This window comes from Mesoplodon densirostris, chromosome 10 (genome assembly GCF_025265405.1).
Source record: "Mesoplodon densirostris isolate mMesDen1 chromosome 10, mMesDen1 primary haplotype, whole genome shotgun sequence".
NCBI lineage: Eukaryota > Metazoa > Chordata > Mammalia > Artiodactyla > Ziphiidae > Mesoplodon > Mesoplodon densirostris.
The window spans coordinates 76,393,656-76,416,602 of NC_082670.1; the positions used below are offsets into that span (position 1 = coordinate 76,393,656).

General features: G+C 44.1%; 1 protein-coding gene across 12 annotated transcripts in view; it reads right to left on the minus strand.

Moving 5' to 3' along the window:
* Window positions 1–22,947, minus strand: part of ERC2 (ELKS/RAB6-interacting/CAST family member 2) — a 985,114-nt gene that overhangs the window by 11,005 nt on the left and 951,162 nt on the right. For 6 of the 12 annotated variants that reach the window (XM_060111325.1, XM_060111324.1, XM_060111322.1 and 3 more), the window contains 4 exons: window positions 6,414–6,657; window positions 2,754–2,801; window positions 1,491–1,828; window positions 450–509 (listed from right to left, as the gene is read on the minus strand). In XM_060111325.1, the coding sequence (XP_059967308.1) occupies window positions 450–509; window positions 1,491–1,828; window positions 2,754–2,801; window positions 6,414–6,657 (690 nt within the window). Of the gene's footprint in view, window positions 1–449; window positions 510–1,490; window positions 1,829–2,753; window positions 2,802–3,642; window positions 3,724–3,768; window positions 6,658–7,912; window positions 7,932–22,947 lie in introns of those variants that run through there. The other 6 variants (XM_060111330.1, XM_060111332.1, XM_060111326.1 and 3 more) reach the window with 5 other exon arrangements.

Genomic DNA, 22,947 nt, shown 5'->3' on the forward strand with positions numbered 1-22,947 from the left:
CAAATCAATGAACTGTTGACTTAGACAATTTTGATCCAAAAGACTTTGGGAACTTCTCTAGCCAGTGTGGTGTCCTCTACACTTCCAGCAGAATGTTCTGAGACAGAGATCTGATCATTTATCTCTGCACTTTAAAAGTCTATCATAAAGTGGGAGGAAGAAGTAAGTACAGTGGAGCAACCTGACAAACACTACCTCAGCCAGGTGATCGATCAATCAAGGTCAACATCAAACAGCCAAAAACCATATTGAGAGTATGCACCCTTGATATGATGTGATGAAAGTGGCACTTTACCTCTGTGGTCTTCTGCCCATAACCCATATTCCCAGTCTAACCATGAGAAAAAGATCAGACACATCCTAGCGGAGGGGCAACCTACAATATACCCGATCCGTACTCCTCGTAACTGTCAAGATCATCAAAAACAAAGAGAGTATGAGAAACTCACAGTCAAGTGGAGCCGACAGGGACATGACAACCAAACATAATGTGGATTCTGGATGAGCTCCTGGAACAGAGAAAGGACATTACGTTAAAACTAAAGAAATCTAAATGAACAATAGGCTTTAGTTAATAACAACGTCTTCATGTTTGTTCCATTAGTGACAATATACCATGTGAATGTAAGATCTTAATAACAGAGGAAACTGTATCTGTGTGGGAAGGAAGGTTATATGGGAACTCTCTGTACTATCTGCTCAGTTCTTCTGTAAATCTAAGAATGTTCTAAAAATAAAGCCTATTAAAAATAAAGTTTATTTAAAAATCCATCTCTGGATTTTTGTTGCTGCAGGAGGGTTTCCTAAAATTCAGAGATCAAAGTGGACCCCTGAAATGATTACAGGGGGTCCACAGGCACAGTCTGAAATATCCCTGAGCCACAGAGTTAAACATTCCTTCACTGACCACTTTCAATCCTTCTGATTCAGTAACAAAGAAGAACTCTCTGTTCAGCCCCACAAACACATTTCTAACCTTTGCCAGTTTCCCTTTTCAACAAAGAAAGAGAAAGCTTCAGACTCAGAACTTTGTTTTCAATACTTACTTTTATTGTCCTTATTTTCATTATTTTTTTGTTCTTATATTTGGTGATGGCTATGTATGGAAAATTATCCCACTTACTCATCTATGATGGTGGCATTTTTTTTCTTAAAGTATATTCATTTAAATAAAACAATAAGCCTATTTAATTTTATAAGGTACTTAACTCAGACTACATATTGTCTTAAGACATAGTAAGAATCAGGCAAGCGGTATGCAAATAACTGGAGTTGAGAACCAAAGGCCAACAGGATTAGGTCTACACCACTTAGCCTGGAGCTCAGGGTCCTCTCCCACCTGATGACACCTGTCCAGTCTCCTGTCACCAGATGCTCCACCTTGCAAACCCAAGGATGCCTAGAAAAACAGACGCCGATGCCCGGACAATGAGGGCTTAGAAGAAACAAGAGAGGCCCATGGCTAGCAGGTTAAAATGCAACATGCTAACCTTTGTCTCAGCTCTCCTTTCACACGTGGCTGGACTTCCTTTGGGCCCCACTGCCATTCTCTCATCACATGGGCCAACAGTGGCGCTGACGACGCAACCAATTCCTTCAAGCCTCTGTGAGCTGGATAGTCGTGGTGGAGACCAAACGTGCGATATGGAAGCACTGCGGGGTGGGTGCCAGTAGGATCTGAATTTCAGCCCCATATGCGCCCCCACACCTGACCTGGGCCCTGAAGCAGAGGGCTTGCTGAGCCCTGGGTGCGAAGCCTGGCTCCACCACGCACCATCTGGGGGACGCTGGGTGAGGTGTGTAAGCTCTCCGGCCTCTTTCTCCTTGTCTGCAAAGTGAGGATAATAATAACACCATAATACATGAGGACAGTACCTACCTCACGGGATTACTGCCAGGATAAGTGAATTCATGTAAGTACAGCATTTAGCACAGTGCTCCACCAAGTAAGTGTGCTCTATAAATGGGCACCGTTTCTGGTCATCTCTGTGGGCCTCCATCCCCCTCGCTGTGAAATGTGGATCATGACGGTACCTACCTCATGCGACTGCTGTCAGGAATAAAGGAGTGGTGCACATGGGTCCCTGGTGCCATGGTCTGGCTCGTAGCAAACACTCCATAATGTTCAATTATTTTTATCTGTGTTTATTTATTATTAGTGTGATTATTCTTATGAATTAGTGATGCCAAGAATTAGAATGTCTCTCCAACCTTTTGTAACAGCAGTTCACAGACACAAGAAGCAGTCAAGGTGGATTTTTAAGGTCAAACGTTAGGCTTGTCTATATGCTTCAGTGGAACTAAAGGTATGGGTGGACCTGCAGCTGAGTGCAGCAGTCTGTGAGCTGGTACTTCTCCTTCCAGAAGGACTGGTTCTGTGCACATAAGAGCAGAGGCTCCATCTGGTCAGCTGGGCTCATATAACCAGGCTTGAATGCAAGCTGCCTGCTTCAGGAAGTTCTATGAGGTAAGAAATTCTTGTCCAACAAAAGTTCTTTTTCCATAAAAAGGCACATAATGAAAAGGGCAAATGACTTTGCAGGTTGCCCCAAAATGTGTCTGACTGTGAGAGAATTTCACATCCAGTGGCTTTGAGTCCATAAAGTATAGAAATGAAATGATATTTCCCCTGTGTCATCAAGGGCCAACTGGGAGGAGAGTCTGTCTCATCCTCTCCTCCCCAGAGACTCTTCAGGAACACATATTCTTGTTTCGGAAGTTCTAGGGACAGCCTTGGATTGCAATGAACTTACCGTGTACGCTTGGATCAGTTGCTTCTGACTGGGCCTCAGTTTCCCCATCTGTAAAATGAAGATATCAGGTTACATGACATATACCTTCTAGCAATATAAATCAATTACTGTTTAACTGCAATAATGGTAAGAATTGATCATTTGTTTCCTCGAATATAATTCAAACATTTAACGAAACCAGGAGCTGATTCTCCACTGCTATCCACAGGTGAGCTGCAAAGGCTGGTGAGCTCTTGCATGGACAATTCTGTCTGTGTATTTTTCTGGATGAGTTTGTGCATGTATCCAAGTGATGGCAGGGCTATTGTTTTAGCCTGATCAGCTTTCAGTGTCTTTCTTCTAGATTAGAGCCCCCCCCCCTTTTTTTTTTTTCCTTTGGAAGCTACATCTCCCATAAGGCTGGATGTATGATCCAAAAAGGACCAGTAAGAGTCCCTCTAGAGGGCTGTTATGGATGCTGGAAGAGAGGGGTGTCTCTCCTCTAAAATCCAAGAATACTCAAAGCTGTTGGGAGTCATCTTTGCCACCAAGTGGAGAGAAGCAGCAGGACTGATGTCAACCTCATGGAACGTGCAGAAGAAACAAGGAGGAAAAGAGGAAGGGAGGGAGAGAGGGGAAGAAAGGGAAGTGAGAAAAGGTGGGAAGGAGGAAGAGAGGGAGGGATAAAGAGAGATCGAGAACAAGGCTGGAATTGAGAGAGAGAGAAAGACAAAAAGGAAGGGAAAGAGGGAGGGAAGGAGGAAGGGAGATGCCACCAATGACTTAATTCCTTAATACAGTACGAGCCCTGAGATCCAGCTATGCATCGAGGAAAATTTACACCTTGGCTCTGCCAGTAAAGTGAGTCCATAACTTCCCTTTTTCTTTCTTTTGTCTTCAAGTCCATAGCTTCTTCAAATGGGGATCCGTGACCCAAACAAGATTAGAAACCACCACAGTTGGAGCATTTATTCAAGATGGAATGAACTCGCTTCAGAAAGAAACAAAGTTTATTTGATGAATATAAATAAGGTGATCAGCACAAAGTACTTCTCATACACGTGATAACAAATTTATGAACTGTACATACCTTGTACGTCGTACTTCTACTAGACACGAGGTTACAATGACTGGCTACTACATGCCCACTGGTAGTTTCTGAGGGTTCCTTAGTTTTATTTATTTATTTTTTATATCGAAGTCCATAATCACATGGTCAATATCACAACCCACATGCCACTCACTTGGAGAAATATTACAAGAAGCACTGTCAAACGAGGGTCGCTGGGAATTAGATACACTGACCCCTGGCAGCATTCAAACGCCACTCGACACAAAAACATCTCAGTAGAGCTTATGTCAACACATTTGAGGTCTCGTCATAAACACTGTTTAAAAAGTAAATGGAAACCCACTTTCAAATGAAAGTTGACACGCTGTTAACGTGCATACTGGATACACAAAAATCATTAAATACAAAATAGAGACAGTACATCGGAATCAAACGGGGTATAAAGTATAAGCTTGCTTTTGCACAAAGCAAGAAGACCAACTCCTCCTAAATGTCAGTCTCAACTTTTTCAATTTCGTTATGATTAAGGGGGAAACCTGCTAAAGTCTGTGCAAAGGAAATGTCTTCCCAATAACACAGTGTTTGTTGTAAACACAAACTATTTTTAATATGTGAAAAGGGAATTTTTTTTGGTAAACCCCCAATATCAGAGACTATTACATGATATATAATGAAAAGATGCTATGTTAGACAGAATTCAATTTTTAAGGGACTAAATGATAATGCCCCCGTAAAAAGTAAGATCGGTACAACTTTAAACATAAGCGGGGCAAAAATGAGCCCCCCAAACAACAGGTGTGACAAAATTGGCACATACTTGGAAATAGCTAACTATACACGGTTGGTTGATTTTTCTGTTTCTAGGACCCTCTATTCCCTAGTGGATTTCCTACTTCCTACTTCAAGTATTCAGTGGCAGGGTTCAGATCAGGACCTGGTTGCAGGAGGCAGTGCGGCCACCTATTTGAGGACACCCAAACCGTTCACAGGGACAAGTTACAGGCCTGGGTTTTCAGTGCGACATTATGTCAGAGTGTGCTAAATATGTCTGCCAAGAACTCTGCTCATTTCTCCAATCAAGACCTAGATCCCTTTGATAGTTAAAGGACAAACTTTTTAAACATGAATGTATTGGATTGCTTATGCAACACAAAAGCTTTACACAGTTTGCAATACTTACGACAAGAACAAAGCCAGAAGCAAGGAACCTGCTCGAATATATTACTCCTAATGCACCAAGGATGAACAGTGCAGCCCAGACACAGTTTCGTCTTCCCCGATAGATAAATAAGGTGTCTGACTTTTAAATATCTCTATGGCTCACGCGAGAGGTCCAGAGTTAATTGCACCGACATTTTAAAAAGTAATAGTAACGACTAAATTCAATGCAAGACTTCAGGAACATCTGCTTAGAATCCTTTCCACAGCAGCAAAGAAAGACAACTATATTTATTAAGGCCACTCATGCTTAAGTTCACTGTTTGTCCTTTAAAAATGCAGATTTTCATCCCCCACTTGCATACCTGTGGAAGTGTTTCTTCCAATGACAAGAAAATGGATCAGTACAAGAGTTGCACATGTTTGCCAGACTTGGTCATGAGTTTTATGAAGCTACAACAACTTTAAGTTGTTCTGAATCTTCAAAGGAAGCAGGAGTTTAATTCTCCTTAGTACCATGTCACTGTATGTAAAAGACCTCAAAATTTGGTCTCTTTCCCTGGCATGTGCTTTAAATAATGACTCTGTACCACAAACATGTTGTGTAGAGCTATATACAGATACACTGCTTTTGTGATTATTCCTCATTCATCAATGTTTTCATGTTTGATGCTGAAAATGTTTTGGAATCCATGTTGGAGACATTTTAAAAAAATGAGAAATGACCCTTCGTTTATAGAAGATCTAAGCTTACACTGTTTGCACAGCATTTGGATCTTGAATGTGAACGAGTCCCAGCTTCTTCGTGGAGACCTGCATGTACAGGAGTGGTAAGAGTCTGAGGCTCAGCCGCATCCCAGCCATGGGGGATGCGTGAAACACATGGAATAGAAATATGCAGGTATCCCAGGCTCTGGCCACTCCCCAGTACAAAAACAGGGTAGATAAAACTATGAATGATCAATTTAGATGTGCCATGCATTGTCAGAGACACACACCATGTTCTCATAAGGCGATTTCTTGGCAAGTACTAGTGGTTTAAAAAATTGATTTCATTTCCAACCTGGCCCAGAGGTAACTACTGGTTCCACCATCAAAATGTGGTTCTTCAAACAGCAGATTAAAGAAATAGAGGAGGGTAAAGGCTCACCATTTTTGGTGTTTTGGTTTCTTTGTCAAACACTCCATGCATCTTGGTATACAAACACTGCCAACACCACTCACTCACAGAATTTACACTTTTTGATAATCTAATGCATTAGGTATGACCACTTAGACTGAACCAGCAGAAAAACGGGAGATGAAGCTAGCTGTCCAACAGAAGCTGAATCCACAGTTAAAATCCCATGAAGTTCAAATTTATCCAGTGATGTTTAAGTGACATAAGTAAAACATTATCAAATAATGACATTCAGAGGAGATGAACACATTTTAAATGCCCAAATCCCGACCTGCCATGTTTTCCTCCTCTGCATTCTCCTTTCCAACATGTCTGAATCCATGAGAAAGGACATGAGATGATGAAGGAAATACCAAGTTGAACAGAACTGTGCTCAGTAATGAAAGTGAAAACTCCTCTTCGGTCCTGATGAGCGTTCCCAGGTGGTGATGGACAGTGATGTGAGCTGCACTGCAATAGATTATCAGAATATTGCTGCAGAGCTGCATTTCCCCTTTAGTCAGCCCTTCTGATAGCTGCAACAAGAAAGCACATAGTTTAGCAGGGAGAGGAACTGGCAGTGATATCGGAGATAATTCTGGCAGACACTCCCCCAACTCCCCCCCCGCCCCCCCCACCACTCTCTTTGATCGGGGTTGATTGGGATTGGGGAGGGCAGTGATGCGGAGGAAGCATGGAGCGACGAAGTGAACAGAAAGTTACATTATGTCCTGCAAACACATCTGAGAAGAGGCCTCTTTCAAAATATTTCACATACAGGCATAGATGACTCTTGATATGCAAAAGGAAATTGAAAGGAAATAAGCCAAACCTGTTATAGTGATTATTTCTATGTGACCAGATTATGAATTTTTTTCTCTCCACGGTTTTCTACAATGAGTATGGTTTTTAAATTATTTTTAAACTTTGCTTTATAGATATTAGAGAGTTGAAGATGGTCAAGACACCAGAAAACTTAACATTCACTTACAAACCACCTAAGAGCGACAATTTAAAACAATACTGGAAATTTCACTCCTAGGTATATACCTGGAAGAATGGAAAATGGGGACTCAAAAAGACTACTTGTACACAATTGCTCACAGCAGCATTACTGACAATAACCAAAAGGTAGAAACAAACCCCAAGTATCCAGCAACAGATGAATGGAGAAACAAAAGGTGGTATATACACACAACAGGATATTATTCAGCCCTAAGAAGAACTAAAGTTCTGATTCATGCTACAACATGGATGAACCTTGACATGATGCTAAGTGAAATAAACCAGTCACCAAAGGACAAATACTGTATGATTCCATTTACATGAAACATCTACATCTGCATCTACAAATTCAAAGATGCAGAAAACAAATTAGAGGTTACAGGGGCTCAAAGGGAAGGGGGGAATGAAGAGCTATCTTTTAATGGGTACAGAGTTTCTGTTTGCAGTAATGAGTAAGTTCTGGAAATGGATAGTAGTGTTGCTTGTACAATGCCGTGTATGTATTTAATGCCACTAAATTGTACACTTAAATTGGTTAAAATGGTAGAATTTTAATGTATATTTTACCACAATAAAAGCATAACTTAAAAAAGAATATTGATATCTCCTTAAGCAGAGCAGAATGAAAACAAAGTTGGCTGCCATTCCCGTATCCCATGACGTGTGTGTATATGTTCAGCCCTAAACATAAATGCAACAGTCATCCATTTGCATACTTCACGCCCTGGGGAAGATGTATCCAGAAGCACCCCGAGTTTCCTCACTGTCCCCATAAGGGTCCCTGGGTGTGGAATACAACTGCAGCCTGGGAAGAAACAGTAAAATGGGTGAGAAGAGAGGACCATCCCACAACGAGCCTTCAAATGATGACTTTGTTCCCTACTGATGCTGGACTTTGTGTTCCTGCATCATTATCATTCACATATGGTCTCTGAATACTTTGGGAGTTTCTGGGCACATGGCAATAGTGCAGCTACCTGGGGAATATGGCAGGGAGGGGAAAGATCAAACACACACACTCACACACATGTGAGCCAATTTTTATATATAGTCTCAGGTGTCTGATTTGGTGGTCGATACACAGCATTTCTCAAGTCACATTGACAAATGAGCCAACCAAAGATCCCACTGTCTGCACAGGTAGGCAGTTATTTCGAGCCCTTATTAAGCAGTGCAAATGAAATATGTGGCTTAGATGAACTGTGCTAATTCATACTCTGAGGAGTTTGGTGTAACCCTTTTGGTTAAGAAACTTGAATCGGGGCAAAAAAATGACTTTTGCAGAGCCAGAAAGCTAGGGAGTTCCTAGAGCAGATCATATTACTCATTCTGGCACATAAAATCTCTGCAAACTGTGTATGAAAATTGTAAGTCAGAGCACGCTTTCTGCTTCATGAGCTGTGCATAGCTCTAATTCTTTTATGCATTAAGCATTTCTTAATCATCCTTTTAAGGGGCTGACCAATATATTAAAAGGCCACATGATTAAAAGGTAAAGAGAAACCTAAAGTAGTACTAAAATGCACCGGTCGTATTTTACAGATGGGGAAATGAGTGAAAAATAATTACAGCGAATGTCCGACGCCCTTGATGTTTTTCCAAGATAAAGTAGCAAAGAACAATCATTTATTCAGTTGAAAGAAAGATTTCCAGCTGGGTAACAGGTCACAAGGCAGAATACAGTGCCTCACGACAGCAACACGCTGCTTTGGGGTAAGGTCTGCGCTGTGGAAAAGAGAACGCTCAAAAAGCGTCGCCGTTCCCTCCACTGGACCGTCCATTCGCCAGGAGGCCTAATGGATTTGAGGGGAAAAAACTCAGATGACACTGCCAGCAGTCGCAAATGTAAATGATCCCTTGTTGAGGAGCAAATAAGCACACACACTTTAAAATTTTTTTTAAAAAGCAACCCTGGCTTCCAGCAAGGAAGCCATCTGGGCAGCCACCCACTGTGAGATAATCTCTGGCCGGTCCTCCCTGCCCTGGATGGTCACAGCAGCCCCAACCTGTCCCCATGCGTCCTCTCTTCCAGCACCCACTCTGCAATGTCACCCATACAGCCAACAGTGCCATTTCAACAACAACATCTACTTCATCTTGCACTCCCTGTTTACAGCCTTCGTTTATAATCCCATCACCGTCAGGGTGGAGGACGGACTCCAGGCCATGCTGGCCTCTCTCTCTCTCTCTCTCTCTTCAGCTCCATGCTTCATGTTCCCCCTACACTGTACTTGCTTCTGCAGTCCTAAAGCTTGCCTTCCTCCTCATGGCAAAGACTTGTCTTTCTGTCTGACATTCATTCACACTAACCCTTGACCTGACCAATTCCTACTTATTCTTCAGTCTCAGTTTAAATGTCTCTTCCTTCCTGGAGGTCTTTCCTGACCCTCCTAAGTGTGGCATGTGGCACAAGAAGTCTCACACATACTGCACTGTCTCCTTTCGTGACTTGTCTAGACTTTTACTGTCCAATATGGTAGCCGCTGAACACATGTGTCTACTCAGCACTTGAAATGTGGCTAGTCCAACTTGAGATGTGCTATAAGTGTAAAATGTGCACCGGATTTTAAAGATTTAGTGTGAATTTAGTTTTTTTCTATTGACTTCATGTTAAAAATGATATTTTGGATATATTGGATAAAATTAAATATATTATTAGAATTAATTTCACCTGTTTCTTATTACTCTTTTCAATGTGGCTACTAGAAAACTCAAAACTACAGATGTGGTTTGCAATCTATTTCTAATGAACAGCATTGGTCTAGGCTACAAGCTCTATGAGGGCAGGGGTCATGCTGGTCTTGCTCACTTAGCATTCCCTGTGCCATGCACACTTCATGGAATAAGTTGATTCACTCACCCTTTCCATAGATATTAAAGAGTACCTAGAGTAGGCAGAATCCTAAAGTCCTCCCCACCCCAAAGATTTCCTGCTGTAATCCCTGGCACTGGGACTGTGAACATCTCACAACATGATTATGTTACCTTATAGATATAATTAAGGTTACTAATCATTTGGCTTTAAATTAATCAAAAGAGGGCTTCCCTGGTGGCACAGTGGTTAAGAATCCGCCTGCCAATGCAGGGGACACGGGTTCGAGCCCTGGTCTGGGAAGATCCCACATGCCGTGGAGCAACTAAGCCCATGCGCCACAACTACTGAGCCTGCGCTCTAGAGCCCGCAAGCCACAACTACTGAGCCCTCATGCCACAACTACTGAAGCCCGCGTGCCTAGAGCCCGTGCTCTGCAACAAGAGAAGCCACCGCAATGAGAAGCCTGAGCACCGCAACGCAGAGTAGCCCCTGCTCACCGCAACTGGAGAAAGCCCGTGCACAGCAACGAAGACCCAACGCAGGCAAAAATAAATAAATAAAATAAATAAATTTATTTAAAAAATTAATCAAAAGAGAGAATGAGTGGACCTAATTTAATCATGGGAGCCCTTTAGTAGCAGAGACTTTTCTCTTGTTGGTAGCAGAAGAGAAAGTCAGAGAAATCTGAAATACAAGAGGAATTTGCTGTGCTGAGATGGAGGGAGCCATAGGGCAAGGACCTGAGAGTATCCGGAGGGATCCAAGAGTAGCCCACAACTAACAGCCAACAAGGAAATGGGGACCTCTGTCCTACAGCCACAAGGAACTAAATTCTGCCACAACCTGAATAAGCGCAGAGGTGGGTGCTTCCCCAGAGCCTCCAGGTTAAATCCAGCCTGGCCCACACCTTGACTTTGGCCTTATAAGACAAAGAAGAGAACCCAGTGCAGCCTGAATGGTCTTCTGCTCTACAGAACTGTGAGATAATAAATGGATGCTGTTTTAAGCCACTAAGTTTGTGGTAATTTGTTATGCAGTATAGAAAACGAATATGGCTCCTTTCTGTGCCAGGCAGTGCGCTTGGTGCCATGAATACAACAGTAAAAATGACAGACAAATTCTATGCCCCCATGGAGCCAGTATTTTCAAGAGCGACACAGACAACAAATAGATAAATAAATAAATAAGAGAATGAGGAGTTTAAAACTTTGTGCCTGGAAGGAAATTAATAGGGATCTGTGACAGGCATGCTTAAGACTTATTGACTACACAACAATTTTTATCTATTTTTTAATATGGAAAGATGTCCATAATTTTTCAGTGAAAGAAGCAGATGGCAATTCCATACATATATAGTTCAATCTCATTTTTGCATCAACATAAACACTTGCAAATGCATATGCCAGAATATTGTTAATAATTATCTCTGGGTGGTGTTTTAAAATTTTCTTCTTTCAATTTTTTTTTTTTTTTGGTTGCACTTTTTGGATTTTTTTTAAACCAGAGAACGTGTAACTAGTATCACAGCAGAATTGAAAGCTATTTCCACTGTGAAAAAATCAGTACTGGATGCGATCAATGCTCTTGACTTGGTTTTTTCAAAGGGAATCCTGCAGTTGGTGTGCAGGGGTCGGGGGTGGGGTGTGCAGGCGAGCTGAGTGCAGCAGTCAGATGCTGCCCCAGGACAAGCGCCCCCAGGAGAGCAGGCTATAAACGTGTGGTGTCTCACAAATATGCCTTCAGACTGTTTTTCTTTGGAATAAAGACACCTGCCGGATTATGGCTTTCTTCTCCTGCCCTTTCAGTAGTGATTTGCAGAAACAGGCTGGGAGAAAGGGGTCTTTGGTAAATACGGAGAGGTTAAAGGGGAAACTGTTTAATAACAGTAGTAAAACGCAGGCTATTTTTGACATCTGGGTTAATGTCCATTACGCTCCATGTGCTTTCCAAATGTGTGCAGTGTGCCCCCAAGTACAAAAACAGACAACCATTCACAGCAGCTTCGGATGACCCTGACATTGCACATGGTGCCCACGTCAAAGCAAGCCCCTGATAGGCTAATTAACAACAGTCAAGAGAAGAGCTGTTTGCTCTGGGGGCAGTGGGCATCCTGTAGAACAGCTCCACTAAAGTGACTCTGCTCGCAGGAAAACCCAGTAGAGTCATTTCTGCTCAAAAAAAAAAAAAAAAAAAAAAAAAAATTCTATAACTACATCTGTGTTATTACTTAACATCTTTTAAAACGGGGTGGAATAGGTTTCTCGTTTTCCTCATGAAGATTTATTTATTATTGTTGTGATCAAAGTGACAACAAATTATGTTAAATCATTTAATTTTCTTGATAGGAACAACCACCTTGAAGCCATAATTCAAAAATATGAGTGGAGAGCAACATGTTACCTTGCGAGTGGCCTCCTACAGCTCCACAGGGCAATAAAATGTAACACTTCAGAGCCCAAAGGGCTGAGGCTGGGGCTGCGGGTGGACCCAGCAAGGCCTCAGCTCAGAATTCAAACTGCTGTAGAGCCTGCTGGGTGGGAGGGGCCCTGAGAGTCTCCGGGTTTCATCTTTACCTTTGCTTTCTGTGCCCTGGGGTGCAACTCAGCCGGCAAGGTTTTAAATGAAGGGATTTTGATGGATTCAGATGTGTACAGCAAAATGGCAACATATACTGCTGTGCCTCCTGAGAATTTATTTTTGCCATTATTATTGTGGTCAGAATTACTCGTAGCTAACATTTTGTGCATGCTGTCTGCCACGCTGGGTGTTCTGGGCTTTTGAGTGAATTACCTCCAACAAGTTTGACAGCCCTATGATACTGACCTGGTTGACAGCCCCTTAGCAGGTGAGGAAACTGAAGCTTAAGGGAAAGGAATGCTTTTGGTCAAATTCCCATCTTCCTGGGGCTTGATTTGAAACCACGTCTTCTCGACTCCAGAGCACATTCTCTTCACCATAAGGCCAGGACTTCCTAAACCTCGGGCCTTTGTGTTCTACTGTCCCAGTTTTTGTAACCTTTCTATAACACCTGTCACAGTGGATCGATATTTTTCTTTAAAAATCTTTTCTAAAAACCAATTTCCTTTTAAAGAAAGATTTATTTTAATACCATAGTGGAGTATTTATCTAATATACCTTATAATAATTGCATAGCTATTAAAATGTAAGTGCTTCCCCATGAAACACCTAAAACTATCTTCTCGTGGACATGCAACACCCTGCCTGCCCCTAGCCCTCCCTGCCCTGGAGACCATTCCCACTGCTCTGGGTGGCCTTCTCCAAAGCAGCTCCTGGTCTGTGTCGGCTGGCTTGAGCATGGGCCACACTCGGGCCACCAGCTATCCTCAGCACTGCCTCAGACGACACTTTAGGCTCAGCTACCATGGGCACTATTCTCTCTTTTCTTCTCAACGGGCAGATGGCAGCAGAAGTAAAAGTCAGAAATCTGCCACTCAACAGCAGTGTTAGGTATGCTACGTAAGTTTTAAAATACTGGTTGAGTAGAAATGTGCTTTTAGCTGCCATTTTTTTCCTTAAAATAATACCTTCTTTAACCTGAGAGATTGCCGACAAGCCAAAGGCCTTTGCCACTCTGCTCCACAATTTCTTGATCTTGGTACCATGGACATTTGAGGCTGGATAATTCTTTGTTGTGAGGACTGTCCTGTACATTATAGGATGCTCAGCAGCATCCCTGGCCGCTGTCCATTAGATGCCAGTAGCATCACTCCCTCTCCCAATAATGACAATAAAAAATGTCTCCAAATATTGTCAAGTTCCCCTTGCGGGGGTGGGGAGCAAAACTGCCCCCATTTGAGAACCATTGGTCTAATCAATTGTTTCTGTATTTAACTGGATGATTGTATAAGCATTGTAAAATATGTAAGATAATTACATATTATAAGATATTTTGATAAGATATGAATACATGCATCTACCAACCCATAAAAGATACGAACAATTTTGCAAAAATAAAGATCTATTTCTAAGCTGCCATCATATTATTGCAGACCCCGCAGCATAGATTTAAAAGTCCTGTGGAAATAGGTACAAGCTAAGTTATAAAAATAATGGAAATGTACAAGTTATCTGACATAAAATAGAAATGCCATAATCCTGAGAGAGCAAGACACCTAAGACACTTGCTGAGCTAAGTGAAAAGGTAAAATCTAGTTTAAATTTATAGCATTCCTTCAGTGTCCCTCTAGGAGTTTGGCGTTTTGCCAGGGTTCCTTGTTAAAAATTTGTTAAACGTGTTTGGCATTAATACAAACACAAAGTGGTCATTTGTTACAAATTCTATTGGAATGCATTCATTTAAGGCAATGAAGTAGTTACTAGAAAAGAAAAAAAAGTTCATTAAGTACATTTTAAGAATACAATGATGTATGCAGTGTGTAGCTGTGGCGCCCTGGTGGCTGTATAAATCGCTGACAGAATAACCACACATTGTGTTTAGTTTGAAATTGGAATCTTTTAAACATAACTGATAGAACAAAAACTGGTTTTGTTTGTTGTCAAAACCCATGTTAGTCTTTCTTTTCCGAACTGGTTAAAATAACCAGAAGTTTGCCATACAATTTCTAGCATCTCAAATCAGTGAAACATATAGGTTCAAATCATGCTTGGGGAATCTTTTCCGGGAACTGGCTGTGACATTGGAGATGAAGGCTGATTCAACAAACAGAATGCCCGCCTCCCCCCGCCCACCCGGAGAGGGGGGAAAATGCCCGTGTCATCGTGGGAACCCCACTCAGGGAGGGTCAGTACCTCTGTGTCCAAAACTGTCTGAGATTATTAGGTTACCTGTAGAGGGAAAACCACTGGCTTTCATCATGGAGACAATGGAATCCTATCCTATGAGCAAATATTCTAAGCCTGGTGTATAGAACTTCCACCTTCCTGTCCCACCCTGCACTGTTCACACAAAGGAATTATTGCTGAGTAGTGATGACTCCTTATCTCCTTCAAGAAACGGTTCTGAAGCTCAGCTTTTGAGGAAGGGTCTATTTGACATTATATGACATTTGACCCTGCCACATACCCTGCTGTGGATGTATGTATGGAATATGCCATCTCAGGGCCCCTAGATGTTTGCTAAAAGCCAATCCTAAAGGTGAATAGGAAACTCATGTTTCACAAGAATATTCAGAAAGTATTCACTGCTTTCTTCCTCCCTCTTTCTCTCACTCTCACATACTTAACTGCCATGAGAGCATCTGGATGATAGAATCCCCGTAGTCCAGGGAGCCACAATCCCAAATCCCCATGGCCCCCAAACCTCTCTCTAGGTTGGCCTCTTTCACCAACTGAGTTTGGCGTTATTCAGGCTTCCCTTGAAGGGGACAGACTCAGAGTCTTGAAATATTCCCCTAATTCAAGAGTAAAACTTAGACAAAACCTGGCATCCTGTGTGTGACCTAAAGAAGTTGGCCCTTCCCGTCACAAAGGCCAAACAGGGCCAAGAAGCAAAACATCTAAGAACAGGGAGAAAATACTTATCTCCCAGGAACAACCAGAATGCATGATATAAAAGGTAAGAAACACACCAAGTATTACAGAGCACATCGTGGTTTTATACCATTCGGTGGGTCCTCTTTTAGAAAACGACTGGCAGACAGATGATGGTTTCAAACTGGACAAAACTATACGGCCACGAGAACACACTGTTAAGGCCTCTCCCAGGGCCTGGAAAGAGGTCTGTGTACTTGAGGGGCCAGAAGCTTATGCCCCATTAGATTCATGATAAACCTCTTCTGCTTGCAGTGAAAGTTTATTTTTGAGATTGCATTCAAATTCTAACGAGAATAAAGTAAAACAGGTTTTCAAATCCCTTATGGACAAGGATTCAGCTTTAGGATGATCCTGGGAAAGCTCATCAGAGCACGAGGGAGATGCAGGAATGAGATGGCCCTCCTAGAGAAAGGAGCCGACAAGGCATTCTGGAGAATCTGAAACATGAAGGAACCATTTGATATCTCAAGTTTGCCGACCAGAAGTGGCTCGGATGACAAGTGTTTACAACAGGATCTTCATAGAGCCAATAATGGCAATTAGTCCCCGGGATTTGAAGGCGCCCTTCCCGCCTTGCCTCACTGAGGTGGAATGCCATTTACTCTTGGGGCTGGCGACTAATTAGGGGTCTCTTTTGAAGATCAAGGTTTTGCGATCCCTGTTTCTTAATAACAAGGTTGGCCTGTCGGCCACCTGGGTCCAGGCGAGACCTCCCTTTCCCCTTCCCCAAACAGCAGGCACCGCCTGAGGCCAGGAGCAAGTGTGGGCAGGAAAACACAGATCCAGCCGGGTGAGCAATTTAACCTCTTCACCACCAAGGTTCTGCAATCCAGTGCTCCATTCAGCTGCCCGGAAACAGAGACAATTGACCTCGTTTCTCAGGAAGGGCTAAAGGCCTGGATGTGTTGCAAAGTAACCGTGGTCAAGGTGCAAACACTACACAGCAAGCTTTCAGAGGGGAAGAGGGGCAGGAAGACTCCACTTCTCCAGAGCAGTGGCGAATGAAGAGGCTCTTTGCATCTCCTTCAGCTTGGGCAAGTTCCAAAAGGAACTTTAGAAGTCACCAGCTAACGAAGGCTGAAGGCAGAGGGGGAAGGACAATCAAGCGCCCCTTCTGGAGCCCTAATCTGTTATCAGACCTGAGAGGAAGGTGCCTGCATCTGCTGACCTCTTACCAGGGCCCCCATGGCCTTGCTGGATGAGGCTGGGCGGGCTGCTATGCTCTTTAAGACAGCATCAGGGAGAGAGAGGCCAAAACAGCAGGAAACTTGTGACAAGTTGGGCAAAGCACAAACAGCAGAAGAGGTTGGTCCTTTTGGCTGGTGACACACTCTGGCCTGGGTTGGTTATGGTCACCAAGCCCATCGGCATCCCAAAGTGGCAACAGCTAATGCAGCAAGTTCAATGTGGTTGTGTTTCATTTCTGAATGCTGGTTGCACGCCGGCAATGATGGCCACTGAAGGCCGGCAACCCCACTGCCATAATCAGTCAGCACTGTCGGTGATTCCGAAAATCATTTAAAAAACTATTTATTTTTGGCAGATAGGGGCTAAATGGAGCTTGCATTTGACTAACTGTACTTTAATTTCAACTTGCTTCAAACTTTTTTGTGTTTTCTAAGCAACACCAAATCAGTTTCCTCAACAAAAGGAACTAGCCTTCTTGAGGGAGGGGGAGACTTCTTTGGTAGGTGGGGAGGGCAACGTGTAAACACAAGCCAGCAACCGGCTGAGTGAAGTCAGGCCTTTCACAGATATTCAGGGTCTCTGAGCCCACTGAGCTCTGATCCACATCCCCTGCAAATCAAGGTATAGGTAAAAAGCTCCCTCACTTTAGTCCACAGAGTTGAAAGTGAAATAGGTTATTAAATGTGATGCAGGGCTTCCCTGGTGGCGCAGTGGTTGAGGGTCCGCCTGCCGATGCAGGGGACACGGGTTCGTGCCCCGATCCCGGAAGATCCCACATGCCGCGGAGCGGCTGGGCCCGCGAGCCATGGCCGCGGAGCCTGTGTGTCCGGAGCCTGTGCTCCGCAACGGGAGAGGCCACAGCAGTGAGAGGCCCGCGTACAGCAAAAAAAAAAAAAGTGATGCAAAGGCAAATTCAGTTTGCATTTTGTATTGTCTTTAAGCTACGTTTATGAAAAGCACGAGAATCCTTCCTTCCTTCCTTCCCTCCCTCCCTCCTTCCCTTCCCTCTCTCCCTCACAATTGTGAATGCATCTGCCAAGAACCATGCTAAGTACTGGAGACATACGGCTGAACAAGATAGTCACTAGCTCTGACTTCATGGAACACACATCTAGTGAGCCTGTCAGACATCACATTCAACAAATAATTAAACTGAACATGTGATTAATTAATTAAAATTGTAGTAAGTACCAAGGAGGAAGAATGACCTGTCAACATTCTCTGAGCACAGCACTTCTGACACGTGGCATCCAGTCCTTACACTCTGAAGAAGTTGCTACGATTAACTTATTATACTGCTCCAGAAAGAGGCACAGAGAGGTAAAGACACATACTCAGAGTCACACAGCTAGGAGGTGGTGGGTCCATGGGGCAATCACACACACTAGGACATGAAATTCTCAATTTATAGGAACAAATGGGGGTCCTGACCTGATCTTCCAAGAGAGTTGGAAAGACTTTCCAAGGAAGTAATGTCTATGTTGGTGTACATATGCCAACTGCAAGAGAATATGGCTTCTTCCAAGACAACTTCTTCTTCTTCCTGTTCCTGTTCCTCCTCCCCCTTCTCCTTTCACTCTGTGCTAACTGAAAAGTAAGTCTGTGGACTTCTATGTATTCCTAGGGTTTTGTCCAGACTCTCTGTCCTTTTAAATGGATTTTTACTCAGCGCTTTTTGTCTGTCAACACGGGCTCACCTACAGCCTCCTTCAAAAACCTCCACTTCAGAGTATCATGGCACATGCATCTTCCTTCCCCTCTAAGAGTCTGCATTATGGCCTTCCAGCTTCGTGGTAATGGGGATGATTAATCACTTTTAAATATGAAAAAAATTAACATGTCTGAAGCATTCTTCTCCACTGTCAGAGGTTTTGCTTTAACATAGATCCAGAATGTCTCCCTTTCCCAGCAATTCCAAAGCAACATATCTTCTGTTGGAAATTCAACTGTAAAATCCCATGCAGAAGCCCCAAGCAATATATCTTAACATCTTAATTTCATTTAAGAGGAATGCAATGATTGATCATTTATCATTCTGAGATTGAGTGAACTATCTGGAGGATTCCAATCTATTGCCTCTATGCAACTGATGGGATATTCACATGTTTTCTGGCTGCATGAGGGATTTGGGGTCCAAGTTGCCTTTGAAGAAGTGGGATGCTAAAAGGATTACTGAGCCGGGGGGGGGGGGTCTGCCTTTACCAGCAAAGTATGACTCCAAGGCTTGACTTGCTCCAAATTAGAGCTTCCCCCAGTGATAGCCAGGATGTCTGCTGTCGAGTTACTCCCATTTCTCTATCCCCACACATGGAATCATGCCTTGCTGCCCTTATCCTTTCATAGGTAACCTTAAAAGGCCTAGAGAAACCTTGACGTGAAATCCATTGACACTGGTGGACTTGACTTCTCATCCATGAGATTTCTATTTAACTGAAAGCTGCTTTGTCAGAAAGGAATTTTTACCACAGTATAAACAAAATGGCACCTTCCTGGGACATCTGGGTCAGGCCATTGGCCTCATAGCTGCCATTCTGGTTTCCACGCAAGACATCATTAATATCTCTTCATGTTGGTACTGTTGCTTGGTCAGCAGAATTGGCCAAAATGCTACAGAACAAGACTACTGGAGTGTCTACAGTACCACTGGTCTTCTGCTAGATGTGTGGGTGAGAGTGGGCAACAAAAACATGGTCCTCAAGTCCAAGTACATGTTCTATAATGATAGATCCAAACTGAGTACCTACTATGTGTTTTATGCAGTGTAGGTTTTAAGAAATACTCACAGAACAAGATGCCTCCAAAATCACAATCCATCTCCGCAAACACATGCTTGTGTAGTTTGCTCGGGAAACTCATTGCCCAGTGGACCACCTTACAAAGAAAACATGACACTCGCTCCGAAGAATGAAAAGTTTGGGACAAGCCGAGGTTATTTCAGAGAGAATCTAAGGCCAGTCACATTTGCACAGTGCTAAACAGGCAGACATGCTCTCTAGCTTGAATTTACATTTAAATTCCATGTCAAAGTCTGCCCCTGTAGGTCTGCACAGAGCACAAGGCCAGTGGCTGCATCCGTAGGTCTTCCATCTCCAGCTCCTGCTCGGGGATGTAAGTGAACTCTCTAATCAGCACTGGGACTGAGGGGCTCTGAGTGAAACTGAAAGAGGGTTAACAATAGGCCCCTCAAGGGGACCCATTCTCCCACCTGTTATGAGGCTTCTGGCTATCACAAATGTTTCCAACTTAGATGTGGAGGTGCCCTGAGAGGGAATTCCAGCGCTGCTTTTGTCACTGGTCACTTTGAAGATTAAAGAGGGGAAAATGCATTTTCATAATACATGAACTCACTGGAAGTTTCCCTATTAAATCCCAAGGTCCTGGCAGGTGGGGGCTATGTTTAACTCTTCCAAGACAGACCTGGCATCCAGGATGGAGGGCCAGGAAATGCCTTGGGGATGAACGGGGCCAGAGGTCAAGGAGCTGGGACAGAACAAAGTAGACACCTGAGGCATGACACCAGTTGGTCCTGGGTCCCTTGGAGTCACTTCCAAAGCCCAATATGGCAGGACTCCTAAGTCCTCCAGCAGTCCCTAGGGGACCCAAGGATGCACCAGAGGCCTCGACTTTGCGGCAGAGAACTTCCTTAGGATTCGGCCCCATGGAATGTCGCAAACCCCTGCAAGAGCACAGGAAAGTCCTGACTGGCAGTGCCCATCTATGAGTACAGATCTGTACTGCAGGAGGGGGCACAGAGCTGGGTCCTCGTTCAGGGCCTTTTCAGGGCAGTTCCTTCTGCCTGGAGCACTTTCTCCATCGCCCTTTACCTGGCTACCTCCTGTTCAGGTGTCAGCTTAAACGCCACTTCTTCAGGGGAGGGTCTTCCCTGACTGTTGTTCCTGGTCAAATCTCCCTGCCCAGCTCTCCCTTAGCCCTCCCCGCCTCTCCCTCAGGCCCCTGCTTCAGAACAATCTGGAGTCATGCGTTTGTGTCAGTACTTGATTAACGTCTGATGTAGCCTCAGTTGCCTTCAGGAGGACAGACTGTGTATACCTTTCTCATCACAGTATTTCATATATGCCTACCACATAGTGGGCGCCCAATAAATATTTCAGTGGATTAAAGGGAGAAGTGAATCCACTGATGATAACAAATGTTTATCGAATGCTTACTACATGTCCGCAAGAGTCCTAAATGCTTTACAGCAGTGATTTTCAACTTTGGCACTGCTGACATTTGGGGTGGATAACCCTTTGTTGTGGGGGGCTGTCCTGTGCTTTGTACAATGTTTAGCAGCATCCCTGGCCTCCACCTGCTACATGCCAGTAGCACGCCTCCCCTTCCCCTTCACGACAATCAAAAATGTCTCCAGACATAGCCGAAGCCTCCTGGGAGGGCAACCTCACCCCCTACTCCCTGCTGAGAACCACTGACGTACACACCTCAACCCACTTAATCTTCCACAGTTACCCCATGAACTGGGCACTATTAGTCTTCTCCTGTTAGAGTTAAGAAAACGGAGGCTCAGAGAGGTTAAGTAACTTGACCAAAGTCACAACACCAGCAGGAGGTGGAACTGGGACACGGGAAATTCAGTTGCTCAATTTGAAGAGGTATTGGAATGAGAAAGGGCTGGCCGCCCGGTCACACAGGTGAGAGGTGGCCACTGGGGGACTAAGACCTGGCCTTTCCTACCTTCGCCCAGTGAGCTTCTTGGCTGTGGCCCTGGGGTGCTTTTCAGACTGTCCCAAACCAGGACCCTTCATTGGTGCTGGGCTTCCAGAAGGACTCCTCATAGACCAGAAGCAGTTGCATATCTTCTGTTCAGTGACTGCTTCTTTTCCTGAGTCAGTGGCCAGGGATGCCCAGACCCTCCGAGAGCAAGGCTGTTAGGAACCAGCAAGGTGAGGTCAAGGGAACCTCACTCCCAGGCATGTGGAATGTGATGGGGAAGTGGGGACTCACACCCAGGTCTGCCTGCATCTGAGCATGGTGGGGAGCAAGCCCTGGACTGTGGTGCAGCCATGCTGAGTAGCAGTCCCAGTTCGGGCAAGGTCTACTTTTCTGCACCTGCTCAAGTGACTCCATTCGACCCTCGGCCTCTCATCCAAGGGTGAGTGGGAGGGGTGAGACTGTCCACCTTAGAGGGTTACCCTGAGACAGGGCCTAATAGAAGCTTTGCACACGTGAACTGCCTACCACTTTTTCCTCTTCTTAGTTTGAGTGATCTCTGGTAAATCACTTAACCGCTCTGAGCCTCAGTTTTTTCATCTACAAAGCGAAGATAATAATTCTAACCTCTCCAGGTAGTTGAGAAGATAAAAGAAAATGAGCTTGCTGCTAAAGCCCCTAGATCAGCGCCTGACATGTAATAGGTGTTAATTACCAGTAGTTCTTGTCACCTTCCCCTCTACACTAGCCCATACACAGTAGAGAGAGATGGGCATCAGGACCAGCTTGACCCAGAGTGTGTAAAGTACCAGCCCGGGGTGTTCGTGCCTAGGTTATTTATGGGTTGGACCAGGGCCTGGTCATTTCATGAAAGGAAGCGTGCAGAGTAAAGAGGGAGCACGTCAGAGGGGCCCAGAAGGAACAGTGGCAGAAGGAACCCAAAGCTTGTCCCAAACTGCAAATTCCAGGCCTCCAACCTAGAGCACCTCCGGCAGCCAGCCACATTGGCAGCCTCCCCCTTTCTCCTTGGGCTCTTCCTGTTGGCACAGCCCAGCCGCTTTATAAAGCTTCAGTAGAGTTTTTTCATGGCTCCAGCTGTTAGATAAACTTTCAAGGATACTTCTGTGGCAGGTACAAACCTGGACAGGAAGCCTCGGGAAGAAATCCTAAATTAATTATATGTCAACATTTAAGCCACAAGAAGGAGCAGTTGTCATAAATTTTGGGGAGGTTAGAATCCAATTTTAGTGGTAAATGTGAGCGAGCTCGCTGACTCACTTGTGAACTGGTGCCAACAAAATGATATATTTTACATTCTTTCACAGTTTGTTTTGGCTAAACACAATGAAAAAAAGGGGGGAGGGGATTACAGTTTTTATTCTTTAGCGAGCCGATATGTTCAATCATGCGAAAGAGCTACATCACACATGTGCCAAAGCAGAAGAAATTAGCTCAACTTAGCCACTTTTCCTGTTGCCTTCCACCTTTGTTGAGAAAGGAGATGGGGCTGAAAACTCAACAGAAGGCCACAGGCACTACGGTCACCTTCAGTGTGACCCGACGCCAGATATTCCCAGCAACAAATCAAGACTCCCCTAGGAACTGTCCTCCTGGTTTATCTTCAGTTCTGACCAAA